The sequence below is a fragment of the Labrus bergylta genome, chromosome 11, assembly GCF_963930695.1.
Source record: "Labrus bergylta chromosome 11, fLabBer1.1, whole genome shotgun sequence".
Taxonomy (NCBI): Eukaryota; Metazoa; Chordata; class Actinopteri; order Labriformes; family Labridae; genus Labrus; species Labrus bergylta.
Window position 1 is genome coordinate 20150877 of NC_089205.1, and position 12717 is coordinate 20163593.

At 39.3% G+C, this 12717-nt stretch overlaps 1 protein-coding gene across 2 annotated transcripts in view; it reads right to left on the minus strand.

Moving 5' to 3' along the window:
• LOC109985787 (neprilysin) overlaps positions 1-12717 on the minus strand; it is a 31056-nt gene that overhangs the window by 11945 nt on the left and 6394 nt on the right. For both annotated transcript variants that reach the window (XM_020636191.3, XM_020636192.3), the window contains exons 4-5: positions 11605-11766; positions 16-96 (exon numbers count right to left, since the gene is read on the minus strand). In XM_020636191.3, coding sequence (XP_020491847.1) covers positions 16-96; positions 11605-11766 — 243 coding nt within the window. The remainder of the gene's footprint in view (positions 1-15; positions 97-11604; positions 11767-12717) is intronic.

The window sequence follows — 12717 nt, forward strand, 5'->3', positions numbered from 1 at the left end:
TGCCTGCTGACTCACTCTCATTAGTACAAGACTTGTAAAGGGTCTTGGCCTTGGTGAGCGCCGTGGCTTCCCCCTCCTCTGTTTTTTCAAGGACACCTACAAATGGAGCAGAGAAACAAAGCAGGCATGAAGGAACCAAGTACAGCACGAGTGAACATGTGGAGTAAGAGAAGAGAAGAGAAGGGTATTACTAAACCTAGGTATGATGTGGATTTTTTCATTTATTTTGTTGACAAAATTCTGCTGTCATCCAGGTGCATTCAGTTATTTTAATTAAGGCATGTTGTCTGTCGCTGTTTCAGAAATGATGCCTTCAAACCGCGGCAATACATAGCAACCAGTGACAAAACAGAAAACATGACATTGGAGGTGAAAAAGGAAACATGACATGACTGCATCTGAAGTGGACAAATAATTGAAAACCAATGTAATTTCTTCTCAATTCAATTCTGTATTTTTGTTACTTTTTCAGAAGACAGCTGTTCCAAAGATTGGAAAAAACACAAACTGGCCAATACCTTAATACAATTTCTAGATCGATATCAAAGGATTGAAGACAACAAATAAAGCTTTAAATGTGGATATTTTATTACTGAACAGAATTCGGTCAATTCTGATAAGATTTAGCAATTCTGTGACATCGTATCAACACTTGATATTTTTAAAAAGATGAATGCTAATATCATCAGATGCAACAAAAGTATAACAAGTACACCAAGACATATTTACAGAATGTCCCCTTGTACTCTGCATGACCTATTTTGCTTTGAATTATGGAATATGTAATTCAACACAAAATCATAGTTGCATTGTAATTAATGTTTTCATTTGAGTGATCATCTGAGTCGTTTGCCGTCGAGGTCAATGCTGTCACTTAATCCAAAAATTAGAATGGCAACATGCAATGCATATTCGACTCTCTTGTTGCAATAAATTGAATTTTCAGCATGGCAACGGTTTCAAGGTGAGAGCAGTGACATCAAGAAAGTCACAGCAAAAAAAGCCAAGGTGCAGCAAGGCTGTGGGTGTGGTGGTAAAGTGCCATTTCAAAACATGAGTGAACACCATTGCTTGTTTTATTGCCTCCATTTATTGCCTCTTCAACACCTGTTGTGGGCATATGGATGCCAGTTAGCTAAGCCTTAGGCTAGATAGTGTTACGAGGCAGACAGCTAATCAAAATGAGTGATAAGAGTTGGGGTGTAAAGTAGTTCAGTTCCCGGGAAGGGAGAATGGGACCAACAATACCTTTCCTGCACTGCCTGAAGGCACCGAGTCGCATGTTGTAGCTTTGAAGTCTAACAATTTCCTCAGGATCCTCTGTCGCTTTAAAGCAGCATCGAGCATGGGAATGAGCTTAAATGACTGTTCAGATCATCAAACCCAACACCCACGTGGAAATGTAGGTGTTTGCTGAAAACCACCATGGTGAATGCAAGTGATTTGTTGTGATAGTGTTAGAAAGTCTTTGCCCTCGGTCTTTCTACACAAAGTAAACCTAACACCTACTCACGAGGCAGCTTTAGCACAACTTCAGGGGTAAAACTGTTTGGTGATATGTCATGCAATGCCGAATGATTAAGAACTTGATCTCTAAGACGGCACTCTTGTGCTACAAACACTTTATGAGCCCGTAGCTTCACAAAGTTTGGTGCAGATGGTTCAGCTAGTATGTCAAGGCTCCTGGGTGGCACAGGGCTCTTCTTAAAAGAACATATTAAAAAGGGCTTGACAGATTGAGAGCTTAAATCCTGACTGAGTCAGTTCAGTAAGTTCCAGCTATCATGATTTTACAGCCCACAGATGTTAAAGTCTGCAGAGATTTGGGAGGGTTTTTTATGTGATCCTTTGAAATCCATGGGATCCAATACCTGGCCAAGGTTCAATGACACTGCCCAACTTGACTGGGCTGAACGGATGAAAAATATCATGTAGGAAAGGTTCATGGGATATATTTATTTGTATGATTCATATATTTTATGTTTTATTTTATTTTTTACCTCAGGGCTGATGTTTGTTTTGTGATTTCTTCTGCATCTCAAACTCAAAGTCTATGGATTGAGTGATAGGACCTATAATGTGTTTGGTTTATAAGGGCTGCATCATGAAAAATTATCGTATTTGATCTAAACATGTAACTGTACATGCAATATGTAATTGTAAACTTCATGAAAGCCTTATTCATTGTTTATTGAAGAAGAAATGCATTACCAAAATGTTAGAATTGTATACAAGCAGCTGGAAGCTTGTGATATTTACATGTTAACATGTTTCTCGTTAGAAATTCATGTGCATTTAAAATAGAGTAGGACGTTTATTTATAAAGTACATTTGATTACATGAAAGCTCAATGTGCTTTACATAGAGGACAAAAAAACACAGAAATACTAGAAACAAAATCTCATTTCAACAATTATGGCTAACATACAGAAATCAAATCAACAAAACACGCACCTAATGTATGACAAAGTCCACACATACATCATCAGACACCACACATAGCAGTCAAACACCAAAAAGCATGGAAAAAATGTATAAAAAAACCTACTGCACATACAACCAATGACACACACTAACTATCTAACAATGCATGCTTCGGAGAATAGATATGTTTTGTGTTTTGCTTTAAAAGTAGAGTTGTGATGGACCTTAGGGCAGCAGGTATTTTGTTCCAGAGAGGAGGACCCCAGTAACTAAGGGCCCCTTTTTCCAGCTTTCAATCTAATTGTTCTTGGTATGACTAATAGACCTCAACTTTATGACCCAGGGGCCAAGGTAGCATTGTAGCCTGTGAGCAAGTCAGAAGTATACTGGGGAGCTGAACTATTGAGTGCCTTAAGGATGTGATGGGAGGAAAGTGATTCTGTATGGTACAGGGAGTCAATGGGAGTGTTTTGAGTTGGAGTTATAGTTGGAGTTGCCTCACAGATTGTTTCAATAGTCAGGCATACAGAACATTGCAGTAACCCATCCTGGTTGAAAGGAATGCATGACTGGGATGAGTCTCCCTGTGGCTGTTTGGGATTTGAATTATCAAAGTTTTGATCTGTTCTGTAAATGGTAAAATGCTGTTCTGGCAACACTGGTGATTTGATCTTAAAAGCTTAAGTCGGAATCCAAAATAATGCCAAGATTTCTGACTTGCATAGACATTGATTCAAGGTGAAGATGGATTTGTTGTCTCTGATTATTTGGACCAACAATAAGTTATTCAGTCTTGTCTGGGTTGTTTTTTTCGACCTCGGTTCAGCTCTCCAGCAGATTCTCTTTGCCATCTTTAATTTTTTTTTCACTTTTTCTCCAGGGTGCTTTTGATGGTCCATGTATTTGTCTGTTTTTTTTCGGGCGAGATATGATTTTCATACAACAGACCCAGGCTCAAGGTAGTGACAAATCTCATACTACCTACTCTACCACATGCCCACTAATGGCCCCTCACAACCAAAATGCAACTATTTCTGGTGCAAACATTACACATGATGCAAAGAGAACACAAGAGAACCACAGGCTACATCTGTAGAGAGATCTCAGAAAAGGGCAGGGGGAAGTAGAGCTAAGGTGAGGTGTCCTGATCGGGGCTAGCACTCAACCCTGCCAGATCGTGCTGTGGCCCTACCTCCTGCTTCTCCATCACTCATACAAGGGAAGAGAGAAGAAAAGAAAACCAAGAGAGATAGATGGGTGGACACAACTATTGTTGGGTTTACATCTGAATCCAACATTGGATTGTAAACCAAATCCAGTACTGGGTTGATATTAACATTGATGTCTTTAACTCATACATTTGAAAGATACTGTTTTTTGTTGAACATGAAAATGTGGTTAAATTGACTTGAACCACCATCACAGGACAAACAGAGTATTAAGTTGAACATGAAAATAAGATGCCTTCAATGGAATCTTTTTAAACATAGGTTTGTACGGTTACTTAAGGTAATTATTTTAATTTACCAACTCAAAAACATCTGGATGGTGTCTTTGGCGACACATGTGGCAGTAGGTTGTAATTGCAGGTGTAAATCTAGTCCTTGTTTGACTTTTCTTTCCTGAGATCCATACAGAGACGCCTGATTTCAATCAGTTTTAAGTCACAACAGGCAACTATTTCTGTGTTTGTTCAGTCAAAGTTACTTTGTTTACTCTGAGGATTTGGATGGAGACTGGCCTCAAAACATAGCGATAATTGGGCCATCAGCTGAAGCCATCATTGTGCTAACTCACTTGATTGTGAGCTCAATATTTACTCAGCCCAATATCTTTAAGAATTCATTAAAGACTCCCAGAAAATACTGGGGTCTTGTTTTTTTCTTGCATCAATCTTCTCATCTAACTCTTGGCAGGAAAGGGAATAAGCCTATTTCTGATAATGATGAACTTTAAATGCCATTATTAATTAAAAGGATCCCCTCTGAACAGAGCTCCAGTATTGCCTGTCACACATACAGATATTCCTTGTAAAAGTTGCATCAGGATATACTCCATCATACTACACATCTCAATGGCACTCCAGGATCAATACAGGAAAAAGGTTGGCTCTTAAATTACACAGCTGACTGACAGGAAACTCTCCCTGGAGTACAACAAACATCACTCATGTCACTGTGAGTTGGCATCAAACGATTAAGATGAAGACATTTTTCTGACTTTGCCAACAGACAACTCAAACTAAGATGGTTTTCGATAAAGCAGTTGGCTCCCAGTTTATCCCTTTTTTAATCCTTAATTTATATCATGTCACATCTGATAATTGTGGTTCACAAAAACACCTGTTCTGTTTTTGATCATTTATGAAAATCCACTCTATTGTCACTAACTGAGCAGCACCAAATTATTCCAAATTAAATTCAATATTAGGTCATAATCTTCTTTCATTCTTGTCACTTGCTTCCACTCATTTCTCTCTGTGACTGGTACTTGTCTCAGTGCTTGCATGACTGAATTTCACTCCATCCTCTTTCCACCCTTTCATTTTCATAATCCTCCCATTTCCTCATTACCATGTGTGCACTATTTATGTGCTCATTTAATCTTAATGAAGTCCTGAGATAGGGACCCTTCACAGGGCGCTTCCTGCATAAGGGCACAGATCATGTGTGTGTGATTGGATTACTGACTGCCTGTTGCTAATGTTTAACCACAGCAAAGGCTCCCACTCTACAAGCTCTCACTAACACACACTTTCTCTCTATAAACCCATGTGTGTGTGTGTGTGTGTGTGTGTGTGTGTGCGTGCGTGCGCGTGCATGCGTGTGTGTGTGTGTGATTGTTTGAACTTGTTTGAGGACAGATTTTTATGCCACCTGATGTTTGTTTGAAACATCTTGTCAATTTGAACCAAATCCCTCAGCATGATAGTGAATTTGTATTTTTCTCTTTCTCTCTGCATTTCCGTTTCATCCTTGGCTGCTGTTGGTTTGACCAAGCATCTTGCTTGCATTGTTTTCAGTTTTGCTTCCAATGTTTCATCATGTAGACTTATTTAGTATTACATGACAGTACTTATGCTGTACTTGATGAGGATAAAGAATTTTAAATTATTATATAAATAACAAAATGTGTCAACTGGCTGTTTGCAATCCAGGGGCTGATTTATCTGTATTAGTATTTTGTATGTTGGTGTTATATCAAATAAACTTCTTTTTTTTTTAGCTTTCTAGGCCTTTATTTTAGAGACAGGACAGTTGACAGAGTCAGAAACCGGAAGGAGAGAGAGCGAGGACAACCTGTGGGGAAGGAGCCACAGGTCGGGATTTGAACCTGGGCCGCTCGCTCTCGAGGACAAAAGCCTCCGCATATGGGGTGCACACACCAACCACCAGGCCACTGAGTGTAGAGTTGGAAGGTGAGAAGAACTATTTTTGGGTCTCTGGGTCTAATTGTTTTGTTTATTACCTGCATTGACAGGTTATGGTGACTCACAGTTGGAGCACTTTTAAAGCTCTGAAAGTCCTTAACATCCTGTGTCCCAAAATATCAAGTAATTAAAAAAAAAAACTGTAATGCTTTTCTTCAAAGAACTGTAGCGGAAAAAAGCCAATTATAAAGTTTAAGGTTTAATTACTAACAAAGCATTAAATCACTTCTCTCTAAATTCTCATGCTTTCAAGTGATGGTATCCTGTTTGCGGAAACATTTCACAGCTGAATGTATTATGACATTCTTTTCAGAAACGATTTGTTAGATAGTTGTTGAAATATCCGTACATCCTGAATGCTGTGACAAAAGAAGGAAAATAAATCTGCTATAGGTGACGCTTATATAGGATAACATATACGTATACCTTCCTTCACGCACTCTGCACTTCCTCCCATTGTATATCGCTGGTGTTTCAACAAGATGGTGCATTCATAGATGTACTGTAGCTTTAGACTAAACAAGATTGCCACACAAGAATTGCAGAGTAGGATTATTGAATAAGGTTAACACTGACAATGATGCATTGCGCTCATCTCCTGAAAACTTTCTCATTAGACTTCAGTCTCCATCAGTTACCCAGTGCACGTTCATGCTCTGGTGGAACAACTTTTGGTAGGAAGGCCTGGACAAAATGTTTGGCTTCTTTTTTTGTTTGTTTGTTGGGTAATTCCAAATTCTAGCTCACTTTGCTCCCTTTGAATCTCTGACTGGTTTGTTCTCCATGTCAAAAGGGTTTAAGGTCAAGGAGTGATTGAAGGCCAACTGCCACATCAAACTGCTAGAGAGAAAAAAAAGTGATTTATCTGAAGCAAACCTTCAAAAATGATTGCAACAAGATGAACCTTCAGTTATGATAAATGATTGAAGAGATTCATGTGTTTTTCTGTTTGACAACACTGACTTAAGAGCAGGGTAAAAATCTTACTGTGGTTGCTGTAAACATCTCAACAGAATCTTTTAATTTGCAGCCGGAAAACATATTTTCTCATTATGTGTAATATGTGTCATTATGTTGTGGTGAGCCCCTGACTTTTCCATTAGCCCGGCCATCAAGCCAAACTTTTTCCATCCACACTGTATTGCAATTCTGTCATTTACTCAGTTCCATACTGTCAGTCAAAGTAATGCCTCTTGGCTACTCTTGTTTAGTGTTGTGACAATGATGGTGGAGGTCTGACCTTTTGTTATTCACAGGCATCCAAGCAGGCAAAACTATAAACGTAAAAAGCAGTTTACAGAGAATTGGCCAAGAATGAATGCATAAATAATCATTTTATTTAACCTGGCCAGACTGCTATCTTTATTTGTTATGTTTTTAAGAAATACAGCAATTACAGTGTTGTGCAACGGTTTTGACTGGAATTCCAATATCAGGGAGGCTATATCATAGTACTGTATGACATAAGTCCTGTAACAATCATTGTTTTCAAAGGAAAACACAGACGTTAAGTCTCAAGTGATGTCACACCTCCCTCAGAGACAATCCTTCCACACCCTTGGCAATGCCAAATTCGACAAGAAACAGAAGCAGGTTTATGTGCCCGCTAGAATTATCTCTGTGCTATAAGATTTAAGTCTGGAGTCAGTGTGTGCACACACTCCTAAAAGTCACACACAAATGCTTGTGATGGACGCAGTAGGCACATAGGGCTAAGCTTGGAGATGACTACCTCATGCTGTTTCACATTTCCTGACCTATCCTCAAAGACTCTCTCAATATACTATCGTCCTCTGGCACCAGAGCTTGTCTTTGCTTCAACTCAAAACCCCCCACGGTTTGCTGTATCTCGCCTAGCTTTTCTTTCACCACCCCCCTTTTCTTGCATATTTCCATCGGTATTCACAGTATTCACATTTTTTTTATTGTGGGGTAAAAAAAAAAGATCTCTCTTTCATCTTACTTGCTGGACTTGTTGTATTCCCCTTCATCTGACTTTCAGTGATTAGTTAGTAATTAAAATGCTCACAGTAAAATTGGCAAATTATTGCCCAGTTTGACACTCCTGAAAGGGGGGGGGGGACCTAGATTGTGTACACACAGCCTATTGGTTTCAATCAGAGTGCAGACCCTCATTATGAATCATTTATGGCCTTTCGCTGCAGCAAGAGAACAATCCAAGGCATTTACAAGCAACCACAAATCTACACGGCTCCTCGCACACATAAACATGCAAGCAGACTTTTTTATTGCTGTCATGCTGCCTAGAGCACCGCAGTGTCCAGGTGTTTCCAGGCCCCTGCAGCTGTTGACAGGAAAGGGATCTGTCCATCAGCGGGCGGTGGCATCCAAAGCAGGCGGCGGCAGCCAGCCTCGGGATCAAAGGTTACATGTTTGATGTCACCTCCAGAGTAGAGGTCAAAACTCTGCTGAGGACTAACACTGTCAGGGTCCTCATATCCACATGCATGAGCCATTACTAATTTTTTTTTTTTTTTAATTTTGAGAGCTGGAAGGTTTCAGTTGCTACTGTACTGCAACTTGTAAAGAAAGTACAATGCGCTTTGATTTGCTATATCGGGTATAATCTTGAATACACAACACTCTCTTCTTTATCTCTCTCAAACAGTCAGGCTCACACACAAAGTAAACCTGAGCACGTGTGTATAAAGTACAGTCGGAGACATTCCAGCCTTGACTGGTGAGCCAGACACCCTGAAGGAATGAGCACAACGCTGATGGTTGGTGGGGATTTAAGCTGTTGAGTGATTAAGACCGCTTTTTCTCTGCTTCATTGCTTTCTGTTATGAAAGGCGCATTTACAGCACAAAAAGTAAATGATTCTGAAACATCAGCCATTGTACTTTGCAAAACATTTCATCATTAGTCTGGGATTATTGTTTTTTCTCGCTCACTGTTTGCAGACAGGCTGCAAATAGCAATGCAAAAACCTCTGACGAATTTTCCCTGTCACAGTAAAAATACAACAAGGTGTGAAATGACGCCACACGCTCACACTGGGACGTGCTATGTACGTAAATACACATACAGTTAGAAAATGCCTTAAATGTGCCCTAGTTGAGCAATGTTTATTTTCCTTTTTTCTCCCCTGTGTGTGATTTTTATGGGTTTTAAGACCGCCGTGGAGAGGAGAGCAGAACAGATGGGCCATAAATTACAATACCATGAAAGATTAAGTTAAAATGCATAAATTTCTATCCATTCCTTTAGTTACCTAAGTATACAATTTCAGCAATCAGCAATCAGCAATCTCGAAGTACGCTTGAATCCAAAACATCCTTAAAACCCTAACAGCATAATAGACAAATAATGTCTCCGTTTAAGAGTGGCAGTGACAGACAAAGTTGTCACAGGAGCATGTAGTTAAAGTTGTGAATTGGCAGAAATTTGGTTTAGTTTTTCTTTTTTACCTTTTGAGGAAAAGTCTTATGTTTCACCCATCCAGCCACTCTGACCTCCATCTGATTTTTTTTAGTCTTAATACCACTTGACCTAATTTCCTCCTTTGATCGTTACATAATTACTGTGAAATGGCTGAAACGACTTACATTAAGAAAATACAAATTCAGAAATGATGAAAATTCAAAAAAGTCCAAAGGTTCAATACAGAGGCCTAAAACATATGCAACGATTGAAATTCGCTGCATATGAAACGTGCTGCATTACCATCAAAAGCACTGCAAATACTAATGCTAGAGTTATATACATTTGCATATTAGGGGTAGGGCTGAGCTGACTGACAAGTTGTAGCTGTTTGCTGGGAAGCCTAAGGCCTCAGCGTCACCTTCTTGGCTATTTCTAGAATGACTGAAAGTTTGGTGTGGATAAGCCTCTTCAGAAACCAATAGGTGATGTCACTTAGGCTACGTCCATGCTTTACATGGATGGAAATGGATGAGAAACAATCATTCTTCTTAGGTTTTTCTACCTCAGTAAGCATTTTTTTTAAATTAGTTTAAAGTGTCATTCACTGCTTCAGATCATTTTCAATGTATGGTATGTCAGTGTTTTTTTCAGGGTATGGCTATATACCTGTGATTGTCAAACCTGTACAAATGCACCCAGTCAATCATGATATAACCATAGCAATGTAAATCCACTCAGTGGCCCATTTATGGATAATTTCTGGATCCAACAAAAAAAGATGGAAACAGCAAAAACGCTGAGCTCAAAGCCTCAAAACAGTAGTTTCAAAACCAATGGGTGACACTGTGGTGGTTGCACCCACTTTTATACACGGCATATGGTTTTTATAAAAGGCTTTATTCAAGATCAGCTGGAAGGCAGTATTTTTTTCAGAACGTTTGAATCATAAAGAATCTCATTTTCCAACAAATCGTGGTGAAAGAAAATCAGAATTCCAATAACACACTTGTAATTACATTCTAAAGTGGATTTAGATTAACTTTTTACCCACTTAGAAAAATCTTAAAAGAAAGTTGTACAGAAATGAAGGATGATTATAAGCCATCTCTAAACATTAATGAGTGTTACATTGATCTGCAGAAAAGTATTTATGTAGAAGTAAAATGAAACTAATGGCAGTGAGCCTTCTCAAAGAATGAAGACATCTGTTTTTAGACCACACAAAATGAAACAAGGTCAAAGGTTAGAGATAAAAGTTGTTTTTGGCTAAAGGCTTCTTAAAGGTCTGATTTCCCTTCAAACATTAACCTGTTCAGGGCAACTACTGGGGACTATACTAGATATTATGCACATCTAGGTTTGTTTATTAAATGAATACAGTAATGTGTAACCAACCAAGTTCAAGTTTGTCCTTCAAAGAAAATAATCTGCATGTCATCAATGGACAAGTCAAGGGCAGGTTGCATAAGTAAAATAGGTGGAAACAACTCGAAGACACCAGACTGCATGTTTTTCCATCAAGATTGGACAGATAAAGTGCTGGAGGCTGGTGCAAATTATCAAGACCGGCTGCACTTTAAACCCTGGCTTTACTTTTCCACTGACAATCAATTTTTCTCAACCCCCTGAATCACTTGAATCACTCTGTTTTTTCCGGCAGCCAATCTGAAAAGACCTTATTGTGGTGAAAAGGACGGACATATAAATTGTAAATTTATGGTAGATGAAGAGTGTTGCTTGTCCATAGAAAGTTTGTGCCTGTTGAAGATTTAGCACCCACTGCTCAGACCCAGACTGGCCTTCTCACAGACTACATGAGGTGAAGTAAGGACCCTAACACACAAATCTACGAGCGCTCACTGCGACTTGACCCTCTCTGAATCAACCACGCCACAAGGACAGTAACAAGACTCTAACGCTTGCTTGCAAAACACCCGAGACTCACAATCAAACTAGCCTTTAGGATTTTCTCACCATTGCGTTACACCCTGATAACCATGTCCACACACATATGTTAACACATGCATGCTCTCATAATGCAACCTCTGTTGACACATTCTCAGCTCACATGTTGGTAAAACTCCCATGGAGTCTATGATATCTATAGAGCTGCATCCCCGGAAGACCAGCTTTCTTTATCTCATATTTCAAAAGCCTTCTGTCAGTACTGAGACTGTGTTTTAAGTTGCTTTACAACTGGCCATTATGGACAAAACACCGTATCATTACTCTTAGAAACAGACAACCCAAGTCTCTACATCGTCCATGTTTCATATATTACAACCATGCCTCTCCCTGTGGTGGTCTTTGTGTATTTGCATCGTTAGTTTGCCCATGTGGGTGTGCGTGCGTAGGTGTCTGACCTTTGAGGATGACCTCCAGTTCGTCTCGTAAGATGTCAAAGGTGCTGTATCTGGAGCTGGTCTCAGGGATGATGTTCTTTTTCAGCCAGCCTCCACAAGCATACTGGTAAAAGTTGTCACAAGGGTCCACACTAGCATCCATGTTTTCAATGAGACGAGATGCTGCATGGACACAAAGAAAAACAAGCTGTGAAGACTGGAGACAAACACTGAGCATGTCAGGTTATGTCCAGCTAACAGCTAACAGCCTGTCTAACAAATGTGGGATTAATATCGGTGATTGTCATTTCAAATAGTAAAAGTAAGATGTTTTGGGAAACATGTTATCACTATAAAGCTACAGAAAGCCCACCTGTTAGCCTTTAGCTTAGCTTAAGCACCAAAATGGAGGGGAAACAGTCCTATCTAAAGGTCACAAATTCCACTTAACAGCAACCCTTAACCTTAAATGGCTCCAATAAATATTATTACTCCTTACATAAAGTGAAAGTGTTACTCTAACAGGAGGTTGGGATTCTTTTTTAGCCAGAAGCTTAAATAAGAACCTGTCCTCTCTTGTTTTGCCAGTATATCACTCTCCCTATAGCTTTGAAATTGGCCTGTTTCTCCTACAAAACCGCAATAGTGTCTATTGGACACTACATTTTTCAAGACATTCCAAAAACTAGATATGAGGTGTTGCATTAGTAAGCTTTGGAGCTGTGGATTCTGTGACCTTCAGTAAGATCCTTCCATAATTGTCTCAGATCGTGATGCTGAGCCAGCTCCCACTGGTTAAAATGTTATGCTCAGACTTGGAAAATAAACTTGAAAAGTTCAAGGAAGAGATGGCAGTAATTGTGTACAATTTTACACAAATACTGGAAAAGGGTTAAGATTTCTTTTTTTGGAGCTGCATTTTTATTACTTTAAACAGCTGAGAGACCTCTAGTACATGGCGGTCTGAAAACTGATAGATTTTGAGACATTGGGTCCCCAAGTGTTTCAGATATAAATTGGCATCTACCGCTGCAAAGTATCTGATGGAATTATAATTGCTTCACCAAAGGCCGGGAGATGGTGGCAGTCTATTTGCATCAAATGTTGATTAAAGTAAGGTGACTGGTTTTTGTC